The 17,834-nt window shown below is 45.3% G+C and overlaps 1 protein-coding gene across 1 annotated transcript in view; it reads right to left on the reverse strand.

The window, feature by feature from the left end:
• Positions 1–1,126: 1,126 nt before the first annotated feature.
• Positions 1,127–17,834, reverse strand: part of LOC136578524 (cytochrome P450 2C39-like) — a 68,356-nt gene continuing 51,648 nt past the window's right edge. The window contains exons 7-10 of the mRNA XM_066578651.1: positions 11,838–11,979; positions 10,446–10,633; positions 9,075–9,216; positions 1,127–2,997 (exon numbers count right to left, since the gene is read on the reverse strand). Of these exons, the coding sequence (XP_066434748.1) occupies positions 2,804–2,997; positions 9,075–9,216; positions 10,446–10,633; positions 11,838–11,979 (666 nt within the window). The 3' untranslated portion in view covers positions 1,127–2,803. The remainder of the gene's footprint in view (positions 2,998–9,074; positions 9,217–10,445; positions 10,634–11,837; positions 11,980–17,834) is intronic.

Here is a 17,834-nt window from a genome sequence, read left to right on the forward strand (position 1 = left end):
CTTTTACCATTGCTATTTGTTACATTTTGAAAGTATTACAAAAAGAAAACTAAATAGGTTTACAGGCAAGTAGTACCAAAAATTTACACAGTTGGTGTCTCTTGTTTTTTTTCAGATGATCATTGTTAATTAATTTGAACACATGAGAGAACTCTGATCCTGGCAGGTATATTGCCGATTCTAAATTTAAAGGAATATTCCCATTTTAACTACTAGGAAGGTTAAATATACAAACTCAAAGTAGCTCAGATAAGATCCCCCCGACCCCAGACAGAGTCATATTCTTGTTGGACACAGAACACATACCCCACACAGTAAGGAAACTTATTCTCCACAGCCTAATGTCTTACAAACTCTTGTTAGCAAGGAACTGGAAGACCCCCCATGTACCCTCCCTATCGGATATCATACAAATGATGACAGACCACATGGGCATGGAAAAAATCTATGCTATAAGAGGAAACAACATTCCCGGGTTTGCGGAGACCTGGGACCCATGGATAAAACATTTTCACCCTCAACAGGCCACGCTAAATCTGAAAATATAGAACTTTATTCAACCAAGTACCTGGCCTTAGGGTCACCCCATGGAACCCAGAAGCAGTCGACGAAGTGGCAGTTTGTTCAATAACTCTGGATGAGCAGGATTTCGGAATGAACGAAACTATTACTGGTGGACGTATATAATGAACAGTATGCATCCCTATTTCACTTCTTCCCCTTCCCCTTCCTACCCCCCCCCCCTTCCCTTCCTTCCCCCCCTTTTCCTTTTCACCTACCCACTCCCTCCCTTATGTTTAATTGAAAATTGAGAATTTTCTATGTTTACGAAGAATCGGCATAGGACACACGAGCCGTAATTCCTAGAACTGTTTCGTGTTTTGCATTCAATTCAACATTTAAAGGAATAACATTTAATGTGATTGTATAGTTATAAAGCTGATATCTTTAATAAAAAATTATTGAATATTAAAGTAGCTCAGATAAAATATTTGTTATAAGACCTCAGAGCTGAAGCGTATGATGCTTACAAGTAATCCAAATAGTTCATTTGTTCATAAAACTCATAAAACTACATAAAAGTGTATTATTTAAAGAGGCAGCGATTGGGGATTCATACCAACAATTACTAATGCAATAATTTATTACATTGGACTTTTACAAATACAATGATAACAATAATGTTTATTTTTTAATGTTAGAAATAGGAAAATATTTATTTTTAAACTTTATTAAACTTATTTTTGCTTTTAAAAAAAATCCCAATGGGGTACTTGAACTTTCGATGATTTGATCACTTGTATGACATACTGTGGTACTGCAATACGTTGTACATTTAACATCAGTCTATTAAGTCACAGGCAGTGATTAAGAATATGTTCAAATCTGTGGCAGGCCTTCAGGCTTTCACAAGGCCACAAGCTAACTATTAAAATGTATATGAGGGTTTCCTGACTCTTCCCCAGAGTCAGTTGTTGGGGAGATAGTGATTGGGCAGTTGGACTTTAATTGGTCCCTTTCATTCTCAAATTAAGCAGTTGCGAGAGGACACTGACAGTGGTCTCCTCTCCTCTTCCTACTGTATGCACGACCAACGGAGTCAAACATGCATAAGTACGTGAGGGACTGGATAGTTGTCGACTAAAAGCTTATTCATGCAACAGATATCTATTGTGTATGACAAGCCTAGTTTCACCAATGCAGCCAAACATATTTAAATCCATACCAGCTGTTAAGCTGCCTATATACATAAGAGTCAAATTGATCAAAATGACTGACATCAGCCAAAACAGTTGTTTGTCAAGTCAAATTTAACAATGAACATTCTACCACAGACACACCATCAATGGTTGGAAAGAAATTGGGTGTGTTGAATTTTCTGTCCAGTAGTTGGAGCATGGATCCTTTGTCCATCATCGAATGTTCCCAGAAATATCAGTCGCCCGATCTCAGTGAACACGTACGGCCAGTTTGAACGACTGTAGTGGCCAATATAGACTAAAATGTATATGACTGCATCTGTAAAGTGATCATTCACCAATCGCTCGTTCAATGGTTCTTCTGTCATCAACCTACTTCTAGCTAATTTTGTAGTCCCTGTTCACATGGAGCTTTTGGGTGTGGATTCTGCACCAAAATCCGCATCAGAATTTGTGTCCTTTTGCTATCTCATTGATTTCCATGGGAATCCGCTGCACAGCTCATACGGTGTGGATTTTTCTGTGAACAGGAAAAAAACTGACATCTGCTCATTCTTGATGCGGAAAAATGAATTGGTCTGCTTTCATTTTTTATATAGATTTTCAATGAAGTCTGCACTGCAATTTTCCTGTGCATGTTTCTTATAGTGTAAATGGGTCCTTGGGAATTCAGAGATCTGGATCCTTTAGGGAAGGACCATAAGGACTGCATTTTCGGCCGCTGATCCAAAATAAAATTGTCATGTGTTACATGTGGATTAGCCATGCATGTTGCTGTGAATATCACTCCGCTCATGTGAAGGGGTGAAATCTGCAGTGAAAATCCACCGCATGAATCAACATGCCTCAGATTAACAGACAGCACTGCAGATGTAGAAGAACTTTTGTGCATAGGACATGATAGAAGAAGCTCCTGTAGTCACACTGAGGCATGAGATATTCTGACGTCTCAGCTGCCGTTTCCCATCATCACATTCAACCCATTTTTATTGCTTGTACATGTTATAACATTTTTTGCTGATTGTGCTCTTTGCTGTATTTTCTGTGATGTTATATCTTATTATGATTTCCTCTTTAACGTGCGGGCAGCTGGACAGCGGGGATCACTTGGACAGGGAACGAGGTACAGCACATATCTGGCCTGATGCAAGGATTTTATTCTTGTTTAGGTTGAGATATTTCGAGTCCTGACGTTCTGTCCCCGGTGGGAGGGTGAAGGTGAATTTCTGGAGCAGAGCAGAGAAGAGCAGGAAGAGCTCCACGCGGGCCAGGTTCTCTCCAAGACAAACTCTCTTCCCTAGAAGAATAACACAACTGGATGTAATAACCAGGAAAGTGGGTCTTAATTCTCAGGGTTGTAAAAACCCGCAGGCCCTGAGGATTAAAGCCGAAATGCCTGTGGACGTGACAGCTCCATGCTGTCAGCTGCCAACAACCTGGAGCTGTCATGGGGTGGCGGCAGGGAGCGACCCCCAGTCATTCGATCGTCGTTATCCAATTTAAACACAAAGTTAAAAAAGTTAAAGATGCAGCTCCCCTCACAGATCTTATCCATGAGGGGAGCTGAGAGTATTCACCCCCACCCTCTGTTATGTTCTGGCCCTTCCAAGATCCCACGCAGAAGATGTAAACGTGGGGCGTGTGCACAGAATGGCTCGCGGCCCGGGAGATTTAAAATCTCTGTGCTCCTGGCTAGCATGTGTAGCCAAAAGCAGAGAGATATCACCATGGACCGCTGTATTTTCATCTCACATGTTTCTAATGTTTTTAATTGTATATGTATAATAAATAGATTCAGTGTTTTCTTGTATAGCATAGGGTGAACAAGGTTGAACGCTGACCAAAAACGCATTCCTAGTTTTTATTATGCTGTGATACTGATTATTATTAAAGGCTGAAGATTTTTTTTCCATCCCTATGAAGGCGGGCTTTCTTTTTACTAAAATTCCTATTGGATATCGTAAAGGACTACACGAATGGATGGATGCATAGCCGAGCCACAAGGATCAAGTGTATGCAGGAAAGAGGGTGAGCGTTTGTTTATTTTTGTTATAGTGACTACAGTATGTGGTTCCTGGTCACATGATTGCCGTTACTCATTGGATAACGGCAATCATGTAAAGTAAAAAATAAAAAAAAGAAGTTTAAAATATTTACTAGAGATGAGCGAGCACACTCGTCCGAGCTTGATGCCCGTTCGAGCATTAGGGTACTCGAGATGCTCGTTACTCAAGACGAATACCACGCGGTACTTGAGTCAATTGCATTTCCTTCCCTGCATGTTTAGCGCCATTTTCTAGCCAATAGACAGGCGGGGAAGGCATTACCACTTCCTGCTGTGACGTGCCAGCCCTCCCCCCCCCTCCCCCACAGTAGTGAGTGGCTGGGCCGATCAGGTGACCGCCATCCTAGTGTTAGAGTAGGATCCGATCTTCAAGAACCTCAACGGTCCTTCTTAGGGCTACTCTTCATAGTGTGCATTACTGTTGTGGCTGGCTGGGAGCAGTAGTGCACCAATTTTTTTTTATTTTTTTATTTTTTAAGCATCTTGGGCTGTGCAGGCCATTTCAGCTATACTGTTCTGTGTCTGCAGTTCTGTAGGCAAAGTTAAGAGAAAGAACTGCTTATATAGGGAAAGTGTTAGAATAGGGTCCTGTCTTCAAGAACCCCAACGGTCCTTCTTAGGGCTACATCTGACCGTGTGCATTATAGTTGTGGCTTGCTGGTAGTAGTAGTTCATCAATTTTTGTATTACGCATCTAGGCCTGTTCCCAACCTTTCACCAATAGCCTTCTCAGCCTGCAGTGCCGTACAACCAGCTCTCACCGTGAAATTGTTGTCTAATATTTCCTAGCCTACTGCAAATTACTTCAGTTATACCATCCTGTGTCTGCAGTGCATAACACAGAGTGTTGGGGCACAGCCATTTCCTGGGCCACTGCAAAGTATTTCAGCTCTGCCACTGTGCAGAGCGTCTCACAATACCCTTTGCTTGTTGGGGTTGAGATAGCCGCAGTTACCAGCACTATCCACTGGCTTTAGCGTCTTCTCCCACTCCATACAGCCTCTCTTATCTACAAGTCTCTGTGAGCAGTAAATTACCCCTAGGTATCAGCACAAGACAGCGGGTTAATTTTTTCAAGTCACAGCATAGAGCCTCCGCTATTTACAAGTCTCTGTGTGCGGTGAATTAAGCCACAGTTGTCAGCGCTGTACAGTGGGGTAATTTATTTGGCCCCTGCTCTATTCGTAATCCGCCATGATGAGGAGTAGGGGTAAGGGTCGAGGATGCGGACGTCCAAGTGGGGGTGTAGGCACAGGCTGAGTTCCTGGTCGTGGTGAATCACAGCCAGTTGCTGCGGGATTAGGAGAGAGGCAAGTTTCTGGGCTCCCCAGCTTCATATCACAATTTACAGGTCCGCGTGGTAGACCTTTATTACAAACAGAGCAGTGCGTGCAGGTCCTGTCGTGGATGGCAGAAAACACCACCGGCAATGTATCGACCACCCAGTCTTCTACGCAGTCCACTACTCCCGGCCTAGGGACTGCAACTCTGAATCCTCTGGCTGCTTCTCCTTCCTCCCAGCCTCGTCACTCCATGAAAATGACATATTCTGAGCAGGCAGACTCCCAGGAACTGTTCTCGGGTACCTCCCATGAGTGGGAAAAACTGTTCCTCTCTCACTTGAGGAGTTTGTCATAACCGATGCCCAACGTTTGGAAAGTTCCCGGAGTCCGGGTGATGAGACTGGGGACTTCCGGCAACTGTCTCAAGAGCTTTTTGTGGGTGAGGATGATGAGACACAGTTGTCTGTCAGTGAGGTAGTAGTAAGTGCAGTAAGTCCAAGGGAGGAGCGGACAGAGGATTCAGGGGAAGTGCAGCTGGACGATGAGGTGACTGACCCTACCTGGTTTTCTAAGCCTACTGAGGACAGGTCTTCAGAGGGGGAGGCAAGTGCAGCAGCAGGACAGGTTGGAAGAGGCAGTGGGGTGGACAGGGGTAGAGGCAGGGCCAGAGCGAAGAATCCCCCAACTGTTTCCCAAAGAACCCCCTCGCGGCAAGCCCCCATGCAGAGGGTTAGGTGTTCAAAGGTGTGGATGTTTTTTAGTGAGAGCGCGGATGACCAACGAACAGTGGTGTGCAACCTGTGCCGCACCAAGATCAGCCGGGGAGCCACCACTACCAGCCTCACCACCACCAGCATGCGCAGGCATATGACGGCCAAGCACCCCACAAGCTGGGACGAAGGCCATTCATTACCTCCGAGTCACACCACTGCCTCTTCCCCAGTACCCCAACCTGCCACACAAATCCAATCCCCCTCCCAGGACAGACACGAGCACCATCCGACCTGCACCCACTCCCTCACCTCCACTGTCCTACACTCCATGCAGCAATGTCTCTCAGCGCTCAGTTGTCACTAACACAAGCGTTGCAGCGAAAGCGCAAATACGCCACAACCCACCCGCATGCACAAGCTTTAAACGTGCACATTGCCAAATTAATCAGCCTGGAGATGCTGCCATACAGGCTTGTGGGCCGAGGTCCTTGGTGGGGTGAAACTCTGCCATGTTTGGGCGCTGTGATTTCTTTAGGCGTAATACCATCTTTAAGTTCCTTGGGCTCGCCTATGCTGTGGGTGCACAAAGACTTCCCATTGCGGTGTTTTACCAGTCTGGCACAAATACACTGACTGACTAGGATAGAAATGTGGCCCAAGGTCCTTGGTGGGGTAAAACTCTGCCATGTTTGTGTGCTGTGATTTCTTTATGTGTAATACCCTCTTTAAGTTCCTTGGGCTCGCCTATGCTGTGGATGCCCAAAGACTTCCCATAGCGGTGTTTTACCGGTCTGGCACAAATACACTGACTGACTAGGGTAGAAATGTGGGCCGAGGTCCTTGGTTGGGTGAAACTATGCCATAGGCAAGCCCAAAGAATTCAAAGACTTCTCATTGAGGTGTTGAGCTATGTGACACCTACACAAAATGAATTGTGTGGGGACACATGGATTTCCCATTGCTATGTAACTCGCGACACCTTGGGTCACACAAGGTGGGAGCTGGGACCGAGCCTGACCCTGGGCCTGCTCACGTGCTTCCCACACGGAGTATTGCTGCATTGTGGAGATGTGTAGAAGTGCTGGCACCTGAGTCCCCTTTATGCCCACATTTGCGGCTCCTAACACTTTTGTGACGGAGGTGGCACGGGATTGGAATGATGATCGAACGTCAATTTATCATCAATTCTCAACAGCTATCGTCCACACTTTCAAAGAGGGGTGCTGCCTGGCCCTGCCAATCCTCTGCAGTGTGTGCCTCCGGTTCCTCCTCATCCAGTACGCACTTATAAATAGACATGAGGGTGGTGTGGCTATGAAGTGAGCGTGTGGCATGAGGCCAGATGAATGCTGTGCAGGGAAACTTTTGCGTGCGCTGTGGACGCAGGGTCGTGCGGGGGGGTTGGACAGCAATGCCAGCATGTAACCCAGGAGAAGAGGCAGCGGTGTCACCCGCAGACAGTGATTGTGTTTGGTTGGAGGTAGTGTGGTGCTTAGCTAAGATGTGCCAGTGCGTGTGCCTTGCTAATGAGGGTTTGTCCTAAGTAAATTGTTAGGGGGTGACCGCCAGACTCTTGCCCCCATTGTGGCTTAATAGTGGGACCTGGGAGCCTCAGATGCAGCCATGCATGCTGCCCCTGCCCTTCCCTATCCGTTTCTGTGGTGTTTCCATGACTTTCTGATGTTTGACAAGTCATCAGCTATGCGGAGCATCGGTCCCATATAGAAATGCTCGAGTCCCCCATTGACTTCAATGGGGTTCGTTACTCGAAACTAACTCTTGAGCATTACGAAAAGTTCAACTCAAGCAGCGAGCACCCGAGCATTTTGGTGCTCGCTCATCTCTAATATTTACGTTTCATTTCCCCTTACGGATCATATCCATGAGGGAAGATGAAATTATGTACCCAAGGCCCCCGGATTTATCCGTTGACCTAATTCAATAGATAAAGGCTCTAAAAACGCACCTCTTCAGGGAGGCATACCGCATTCCCTAAACAAACGCCTCTGTACGGCACCTGATAACATGCTCCCTGACCTATTGACTGCAATCTCTACTAGCCATCATCAACTGCCCCAGCAGTCATACCAATTCTGCCGTCACACGGCTAAATGTCTAACCATTGTCTATGCGCATGGCACCCCTCACTCTCCACCTGGCCATACCGCGCACATCTCCAGCCCCTTTACCTACTGTATTACTCCATTATTTGTAGTATGTAAGCTCGTTGGAGCAGGACCCGCACCCTTATTGTTTCCATCAACTGATTACTACATATAACCGTGGTTTTGCTATTGTACTTTTGTCTTTCTGTATTCCCGTCTTTGTTAGCGCTGCGGAATATGTTGCCGCTATACAAATAAAGATTATTATTATTATTATTGGCGATCACGTAAAAGTTAAAAAAAAGTTAAAATTTCACCTCCCGTAGCAGATCCAATTTTTGAGGGGGGTGAAATTACTTACCTAAGACCTCTGGCGATGTTCCCCGCCGATATCTTTATCTGTGGACCTTTCCCCAACTACAGCGCATGTGCCAGCGGCAAAGTGGTGGACGCAAGAGCAGAAACTGGGGAGAGTCTGGGAAATTTAAAGTCTCCTTGCTTCTGGCCCCTTTTGAATGTGGGGTCTGTTTCTCCGTGCTGCACATATATTTGTGGATGTCCTGTGGGATGTAAGGCCATCCACTACAGAGCACATCAGGATTTCAGGCACTAGCGGGTCAGTCCTCCCCCAGGAGCTCACGTTTATGTCAGGCAAGTCCCTTTCCTTCTGTATATATATGTATATGTATATATATATGTGTGTATTCACATATATATATATTTTTTTGTGATTAGACATCCAACTGCAGGCTCTGTCCTATTTGCTTTACTAACTGTCCACAGATAGGGAATAACTTTTAGATCGGTGGGGGTCTGGCCACTAGGACTCTACTGATCCCAAGAATAGGGCTCCAGCATGTTCTGAAATAACGGCAGCAACAGTTGCTCATGCGCACTAGTGTCCAATTCATTTTAGTGGGACTTCTGGTGACAGACGATTGCTTGAACTCAATCATGGCTGAGCCCCTTTACAAAGGAGCTCCACTTTAATAAAGTACTTTACTGCACCTGCTCAACCAGCTAAAATCAGGACTACAGAAGTCACAACTTAGCATTTTTCCAATAATCCACCATGTAACAGGTGATTATTTATATAGTACCATCAACATGCATTTTGGAAGTTCTGACCTGACCGCAGGTCGAATATCCCAAAGTAATGTCTGTATTCCCTCTGCTTCTGGTAACATCTTTGTATCTTTAGTTCTTACCTGCTGAGAAAGGCATGAACGCCGATCTAACGCGGAACTGCCCCTCCTCATCCAAGAAATGCCCGGGGTTGAAAACCTCTGGAGTCTCCCACTCAGATGGGTCAGACAGGACAGATGAGAGAAAGGGAATCACGGTCGTTCCCTGATAATGAAAAAATAAAGTGTTATACAAATATATCTAGTTTATGAGGGCTGTAACATAGTCAAGGATTCCCTATTTATCACGCGTTCTACCACTGGTCGGGTATTATATGTGGCCTATGTCACTGTATGTAACTAGAGTTCAGCTTATATACCCCCAGTTATTATATGCCTATTACCAACAAGTGACTCCACTTCAATAAAATATGCCATCCTTTCTTAGTAGGACCCCACCAAACCTACGAATTAAGGGGACTCAGTACCACTTAGGCACTTCAGCCCAAAGTCTCTCCCAGTAAAGTGGTGTTTGTGGCAATCAGCTGTGCAGAGAACTGAAACTGGAATCATTTACAGAAAGGGGTTGTACTGTGAATGAAAATTATCTCCTATCCACAATATATTTTGTACTGGGCATAATAGGGGCATTACCTTGTGAAGGCATTTTTGTGAGGCACGAAAGTCAGCAATAGTGTAGGGGTTATAAATGGGGCACTCTTATTGTGCAGCGAACACGGAGAGGGGCCTTACAAGCGTAGTATAAAAAGCAGAACTTTAGCCAACGCTCAGGATTAATCTTTACTTCAAATGAAAAAGCATTGAGCATCTAGAAAAATGGCAGAACCTACGTGTTTCAGGGACCGCAAGCATCCTTAGCCATGGCACAACTGTACTTTTGAAATGTGCAGGTGCCGTTATTTTAATAGCTGTTCTATGTTGTTTTATTTTGTACTAGTAAAATTTAGATGGTCTTTTATGCTGAGCACTGGAGATGTGCTTGATCATGTATCATGATATTGGGTTGACGTGGTATCCTTTTACTGGGAGTTGAAAGACTATATCAACTGTTCAGCTAGTTTTCTTTTTTGTTGTAATGGGGGCAGCAGCAGGATAAAGAGAATGTGTAGAGAAAAAGAAGCTATTATGGCGGTCTGGGCCTGGATAGAGAAGAAAATTGACTATTCCAGTCAGAGAAGACATCACCTGTGATCACGGCAGGTAGCAGGTTTTGCACTGAAATCTCTATAAGTGAAGGTAACTGTATTCACTATCACTATGTAAAACTTGTTTCTATTATATGGTGTCTGTATTATTTAGAGGTATACCAGAACTGAGCCACTGCATCCAAGTCCGCCTATACAAGTTTTATAGATTCTGTCTTACACAAAATATAAGAATGTATAAATATATAAAATATACCTTATATATGTTTAACATAGAAAGTTCTCATACCTTTGGGATGGTATAACCTCTGAACTTGATGTCTTCAGTGACTGCGTGGAAAAGTGCGGCTGGCGACAGGTCGAGAACTCTCTGTATTTCATGGATGACAGCATTTGTATATGGCAGCTGGGGCTTGTCCATGATCTCAGGGGGACGCAAGGAGTTAGTCGTCTTGTCTATCTCCTGCTGAACCTTAGCTGTGAAACAAAGATCAGATGAGCTAAGCGAGTAGTCAGAGCTGTAGGAGGAGGCATAGGGGCCCTGAAGTTGCAAACACCCTTTAGTGCTACAGTTGTTATTGACTGTAGCATCAAAGGAATTAAACCTCTGTTCGTCGGCCTGCAAGATGATTGATTGTTAGTTATAGCTGGAGTAAGCCAGGATAGGGAAGTTGTTCACTGTAGCCATAACAATGTAAGTCACTCCCCAAATAGATACACTACAGTGAAATATTGGGGTGATATGGTTGAGTGCATACCCCAATAAAAGAGTCCAAGGAGACAGGAAGAAATGATTTAACTCACATTTACTTGACTTTGAATCTTATCAGTTCAATCTCCAATTATCGAAGGCACAAGCTTTTCAGTCCAGTCCAACATCTGGTCCTATGCGTAGTGGCTTTCGTACCTGCTACCTTGTCACTTGTGGGTTTTCACACCACAGCTCTGGAGTCTGTAGCCTCCCTGTATCTCTGTACCGCCTGTCGTGGGTTTCACACCACAGCCCTAGAGTCTACAGCTTTCAGAGTCACTACTACTCCTTAAGAACTAAATCCACCAGATTACTTGTTTACACTGCACTCTCTTCTCTTCTAAACTTTCTAGATAATTGAAAGAACGTTTTATAACTTTTGCTCCTCCCATTGTTCAAGATTCATTGGTTGTAACTGTGAGAAGCTGAATCACTGGGCTCTTCTATCCCTCTCTGTACTGTACTCTACCAAGCCACCACCTTCAAGGCAAGACATCAATACACTGCATACATATACACACTCTCCCAGGAATATCAATATTATTATGTAGTGACAGTTCTGGGTCAGTACATAACCAACATATTTAATTAATGTTCTAGGTGCATCTCCTGTTTCATCACTCTCAGTGCAGCTCTGGAGTGTAATACAGCCTGGTATTGAGGATGAATATAGGATAAGTAATGTATGTACGCAGTGACTTCACCAGCAGAACAGTGAGTGCAGCTCTGGAGAATAATATCAGAATAAGTAAAGCAATGTATGTACACATTAACTCCACTGTTTATGTAGAGTAATTCTACCCTATATCCAGTGATATGGTGTTGATCAGGCACTTTATTCAGTATTATTGGTCTGCAAAATCAGGGTTCTGATCTTTCTTTGAATACTACTTTGAGTGTTTCTAAAGGGGAGGTCAGTGAGTGTCATACCTTGTACATCTGGATAATGGGCCATTAGTACCAGGCTGAATTTTAGGGTGGAAGCCGTGGTGTCAACTCCTGCTATTAACAGGCTAATAACCATGATGGAGAGGCTGGTGTCACAGAAATCTGGATCAATCTCATGTTCCACCTGAGGAAACACAGAACATCAGTTGAGTATGTGATGATTATACTGGAAGGCTTCATTATGAATATGTTTCTATTCCAAAACTGGGACCAACATGGGACAATCCTGGGCAGATACCCAGATGCACTCGGACCATGGTGATCTGGGTAACCATGCTCTAGGCTTGTCCAGCACAGGGCTTGTAATTGAGTCATTCTTGGAGCTTAAACAGACGGGCTACGGAGCACATTAGCGCATAAATCAGTCAAAATAATTTTTTCTTTTCACCATTTAAATTTTGCGCTATTGCGTGATTTAATGAAAAAAAAAATCCAAAAAGCTAGGTCCTGTCCTAGGTAGGGCAAGGCCTGTCTTTTCTCATATTTAGTAATATCGCATGAGAATCCCATTAATCAAAATTAAATGATTGAAATCAATGGTTTCATTTCATCACATTTTACGGGTTGCGAAAATCACGCCTGCCAAATATGACAAAATCACATTCGTCTGTTTAAGCCCTTAGGCAGTATTTACACATGGGACTGCGATATCAATCCAAGAATCTTGGACCAATATCGTACTTGTAAACCTGCAGGTTTTTTTCCTGCAATGGTAAGGGACAAAAGGTTTCAATAATGACTTATGAAAAACCCTATGAACCCTCCATGTAGCTGGCAAATCAAGTTCATAAGCGGATTTACTACACGCATGGTGACAAAGGGACGCACATAACGCGGCGCCATTTTCAAAAACTGAGCCTTCAATTTTAGATTTCTAGAAGACAAATATACCTTCTGTCCCACCCTGTAAGATTCAGATACTGACACACTCCTTCCACTACTCAATTGCATACGAGCCCCCGTTGCTTACAGGTTCTTCTGTATTTCTTTCCATACCCCCTGCAGCACATCTGTGGCCCTGCAGGACAGGCAGACTGAGTAGAAATAGCTGTAAGAAAGCGAGAATGCTGACCATATACGCAAATTAATGGAGATACCCCAGTGAAAGAACAAGTACGGTTGTTTAGCACAAACTCTGCCAAGAGCAGGAATTCTGCCCACTGATGAGCCTTTTCGCTAGCAAACAACCGTAAATATTGCACTAAATCCTGGTTCTTCCGCTCAATCTGACCACTAGTTTGCAGGTGAAATGCAGACGAGAAGGAAAACGACGTTCCCAGGTTTCTACAGAAAGCTCGCCAAAATTGCACAACAAACTGAACCCCCGCGATCAGATACAATGTTCTCGGGAACCCCATGTAGACGAATGATTTATTTCACAAAAATCTTGGCAAACTCTGTAGCAGAAGGTAGCTTCTTTAGTGCCACGAAATGTGCCATTTTTGAGAAACGGTCTACAACAACTAGGATAGTGGTGAACTTCTGAGACTAGGTAGATCGGTGATAAAATCTACAGATAAATGCGACCATGGACGAGAAGGCACCGGTAACGGTCTCAGAGGCCCCGCCAGACGACAACGACTTTCACTGCGTGCACAGACAGAGCATCCCTTAACAAAGTCGCAGATCTCCCGAGATATGCCTGGCCACCAGTAGTGTCTAGTACAAAGATCCAGAGTCCCCTAAACTCCCGGATGGCCTGCGTGAACAGATGAGTGAGACTCTTCAATGACTCTGAGACGCAAGGTCTATGGCACAAACCATCTGCCCTCTGGCACCCCCAAGGGAGCGTCCTGCTGACAATTTTGTAGATGAGAAACAAGATCAGATTCTACAGCTGCTACCACCACCCCAGGTGCCAAGATATTCTCGGGAGCCACTGTCTCATTTTCCGGCGAACCGAAACTCAGTGAAAGGGCTTCTGCCTTCATGTTCTTCTCCCCTGGAATATATGTAACGACGTAGTTAAACCTGGCGAAAAACAACGCCCACCTGGCTTGACGAGCTGTGAGTCTCTTAGCATTGGTGAGATATACCAAGTTTTTATGATCAGTATACACGGTAATGGGATGCCTTGCCCCCTCAAGATGGTGACGCTACTCTTCCAGAGACCACTAACACGATTACCCACGTCGTAGTTACGTTCCGCCGAACTGAACTTCCACAGGAAGAACGCACATGGGCTATACCCAGATCTCCCGTTGACTTTCTGAGACAATACAGCCCCCACCCCCACTTCAGACGCATCAACGTCAATAAAGAACGTTCGCCGCACGTCAGGCTGTACAAGCACCAGGGCTGCAGTAAATGCCCTTTTGAGACGACTGAAAGCCTCTAGAGCCTCTGGCGACCATCTTACCAAGTCGGCCCCCTTCTTGGTAAGATCAGTCAGGGGTTGAGCAATAACAGAATAATTCTTAAGGAATTTACGGTAAAAATTTGCGAAACCGCTGGAGAGCTTTCAGGTTATCTGGTCTGACCCATTGAGAGATTGCTGCTACTTTATCAGACTCCCTTTGAATCTCCATGGGAGAAGTCAGATAACCAAGGAAGGACAAAAATGCATTTCTCCAACTTGACAAAAAGTTGGTACTCACGCAAACGGGTCAGGACCAGCCTCAGGTGCCGCACATGGGAATCCCAGTCTGGGGAGTACACCAGAATGTCGTCGAGATATCACCAAAAATACCCACAGGAAGTCGTGGAAGACTGCGTTAATAAATCCCTGGAACACAGCGGGGGCATTACAAAGTTCGAAGGGCATGACAAGACATTCAAAATGTCCTAACAGGGTGTTGAACGGGGTCTTCCACTCATCTCCCTCTCGGATGCGAATTAAATTGTAAACCCCCCTTAAGTCCAATTTGGAAAACCAGTGGGCCCCTATCACCTGATTTAATAAGTCAGGAATCAGGGGCAAAGAGCACTGGTTGTTCACTGTAATTTTATTCAAAGCCCGATAATCCACACAAGTCCTCAATGTCCCATCCTTCTTCTTTACAAAGAAGAGACCTGCCCCGGCAGGGGACCTGGACAGCCTGATATGACATTTGGCCAGAGACTCTGAGATGTAGGACTTAAGGGCTTCGTGCTCACGCCCAGACAAATTGAAAATGGCTTCCTTAGGGATGGGATTGTCGGGGATCAAATCAATATCACAGTCCCACTCTCTATGGAGAGGCAAAGTCTCAAACAGTTTTTTGGAAAATACATCATGAAAATCAGACTATGACAGGACAATCCCCAATGTGTCAATTCCTGAGTGGACCAATCAAACCGGGATTGTAAAGTGCCAACCAGGGCATGCCAAGCACTACATCAACGGACATCCTTTCCATTACCAAGAACGACAGATTCTTAGAATGGAGAACACGCACAGTTAACTGTAAAATGGGAGTCTTCCATTGTACAACCCCTGCAGACAGAGGGGTAGAATCAATACTAGTGAAGTGTATGGGAGGTCTGACAAAACTTAAATTAATCAAATTGGCGGCCGCACCCGAATCAATAAAAGCTTGACCGGTCCGAGTGAAATTCTGGAAGCCAATCTGACAAGGCGCCAACAACTTAGGGAGTACCTTGATCCTAGGCGATCCTTCCAAAAATCGCCTAGGATCTGAAGTTTTGCGCCAGTTCAGACTGATGTTGCAGATGCTTCTGAGGACAGGTCGCTACACAATGTCCGACTTTCCCACAATAGAGGCAGAGACGATGAGTCATCCGGAACTGCCGCCGTTCCTCGGGACTTAGGTGGTCCACTTCCATGGGGACGGCACCAGAAGTTGGCATAGGAGAAGTGGGCATGGGTCTGCTTGATTCCCTAGCTTTACGGGCCTGACGTTCCTCTTTTCTAGATCTCAGCCTCCTGTCAGCTTTGACTGCCAATTCCATTGCATCACTGAGTGTCACGGGGGGCGGGATGAGAAATAAGTAGATCTTTGACAGCGTCAGCAAGACCCAACAAAAACACGTCTTCAAGGGCGCTATCGTTCCAAGAGGTTTCACCTGCATACAGTCTAAATTTAGAGCAATAGTCCTCTACCCACTGCTGTCACTCACGTAGAGACATGAGATGAGATACCCCCAACCCCGCATGGTCCGTCTCATCAAAATACCTTAAAGTTCCCCAAAAAACAAATCAACTGAGTGCAGGCAAGCCAAACTCTTGGGTAAGGAGTAGGCCCATGTCTGGGGGGGGGACCCGAAGTAAGAACATAATCAATCCAACTTTCTGGGATTCTGAGCTAGATGAGCGGGGCCGCATCCAAAAAAAAACTATCTACATGCCTGCTGAAAAACAAAAAACTTGCTCCTCTCCCCTGAAAACACCTCAGGAAAAGGACACTTGGGCTCAGGAATGGAAGGGGCGGCAGAAACATGCACTAACCCCCGCTGCTCCTAGGCCACCATACGACCAGACAGGTCTGGGATTACAACTACCAAATCCTGCAACTGACTTGCGAGGGTACTCATGGCCTCCATTGGAGAGCAAAAAAACCCACTGAGCAATTTTTAAGGGCCAGTTATTATGTTACGGTATACCACTCCTGATACGCCAGCCCGGGTTGCCCTTGATCTCACCCACAACCCCTGTCTATGCCTGCTTGCCTCCATTCCTGGCTAACCCCAGGCGGGCAACTGGGCGGCGGTCCCTACTCTCACTAGGGACTGAGAAGGGATGCTGGCGTACCTGATGGAAGGGTACAATACTGACAGAAAAGGCAGATAAAAAGCAACCAACATGAACAAACTAATCACAACCGAGGCAGATGGAAAAACCTGGCAGATGGTAGCAACAGAGGCAGACAGGAGACCTACAGAGGCAGACTAGCTAGCGCACTGCAAGTCCCTGCCAGACCTTTAAACAAAAGCCTCCGCCCAGGGGCGGAGAGAGGGAGACAGCCTACTCCCAACAGATCATAATGAAAGGGAGCTCATGCATAGCAGCTGCACTCACAGGTGCACGCGCACAGCGCCGCATGCCACCAGCACCATGCCGGCCAGGCACCCGCGCCCCCGCCAACCGGATACCAAGCCGGGGGGACCAGCAACCGCCGCATGGTAACATATAGCACTCGCTCCGTAAAATCATTCATGTAAATACACCCTGACTTGTTTACATGAATGTATTTGCGCAGCATGTTATACGCAATGAATAGAACCCATTGACGTCAATAGGTTCGTTTTACATGAGCTTATTTTTTCACGGGATGAGCGATCGAGTGAAAAATACGTTGCCTGACCAGTCTTTGTGTGTTTTTATTCACCACAAGAGCTTACCAAAATCAATGGGTGTGCGCAAATATGCATGACACCTGTATATACGCACAAAATCAATGCGCACACAAAAAAAACATAAAATAACAAACATGCGGAGCATTTGTGCACACAAATATACGACTGAGCAGGCGAAATACGCAGGCGTAAGCACATATTAACTTCACAAACACGCAGCATATTTGCGTGGCTGAAATACGTTTACGCCCGTGTGAGCAAGCCCTTATTATAGCAGCAATTCTCTCTCCATTCCCACAGGAGAATGCAATATTAGTTTGTGAAAAACATACCCTTTTCTCGGTGCATGTACATTTTAGTGTGTGTTTGGTGTGCGTGGAGTTTTTTATGTCTGTGTTCATTGTTTATCACACATGTAATAAAACGATGCAAGAAGGCGGAAGTGATCCGCAGCAAATAGCATGCACTGAAAGGTACGTAAACTTGCTTTTTCCTTCACACTTGTGAAAACAAATTATGATTTCCATGAGTGGAGGAAAAAACGCAGCATGCTCTATTTTGCTGCGGATTCTGCGCAAACAGCCTCCATTGAAGTCAATGGAAGCTGTCCGATCCGCAGCCCGTCCGCAATTGACGATACGGATAGGCTGCAGGTACCCGCATCATCGCCTAGCGACGGCGCAGGAAAAGGATACATTAAAAAAAGTGTACTGCTCATGACTGACGGTAAGCGTCCACGGTAAT

Source organism: Eleutherodactylus coqui, chromosome 9 (genome assembly GCF_035609145.1).
Source record: "Eleutherodactylus coqui strain aEleCoq1 chromosome 9, aEleCoq1.hap1, whole genome shotgun sequence".
Lineage (NCBI taxonomy): Eukaryota > Metazoa > Chordata > Amphibia > Anura > Eleutherodactylidae > Eleutherodactylus > Eleutherodactylus coqui.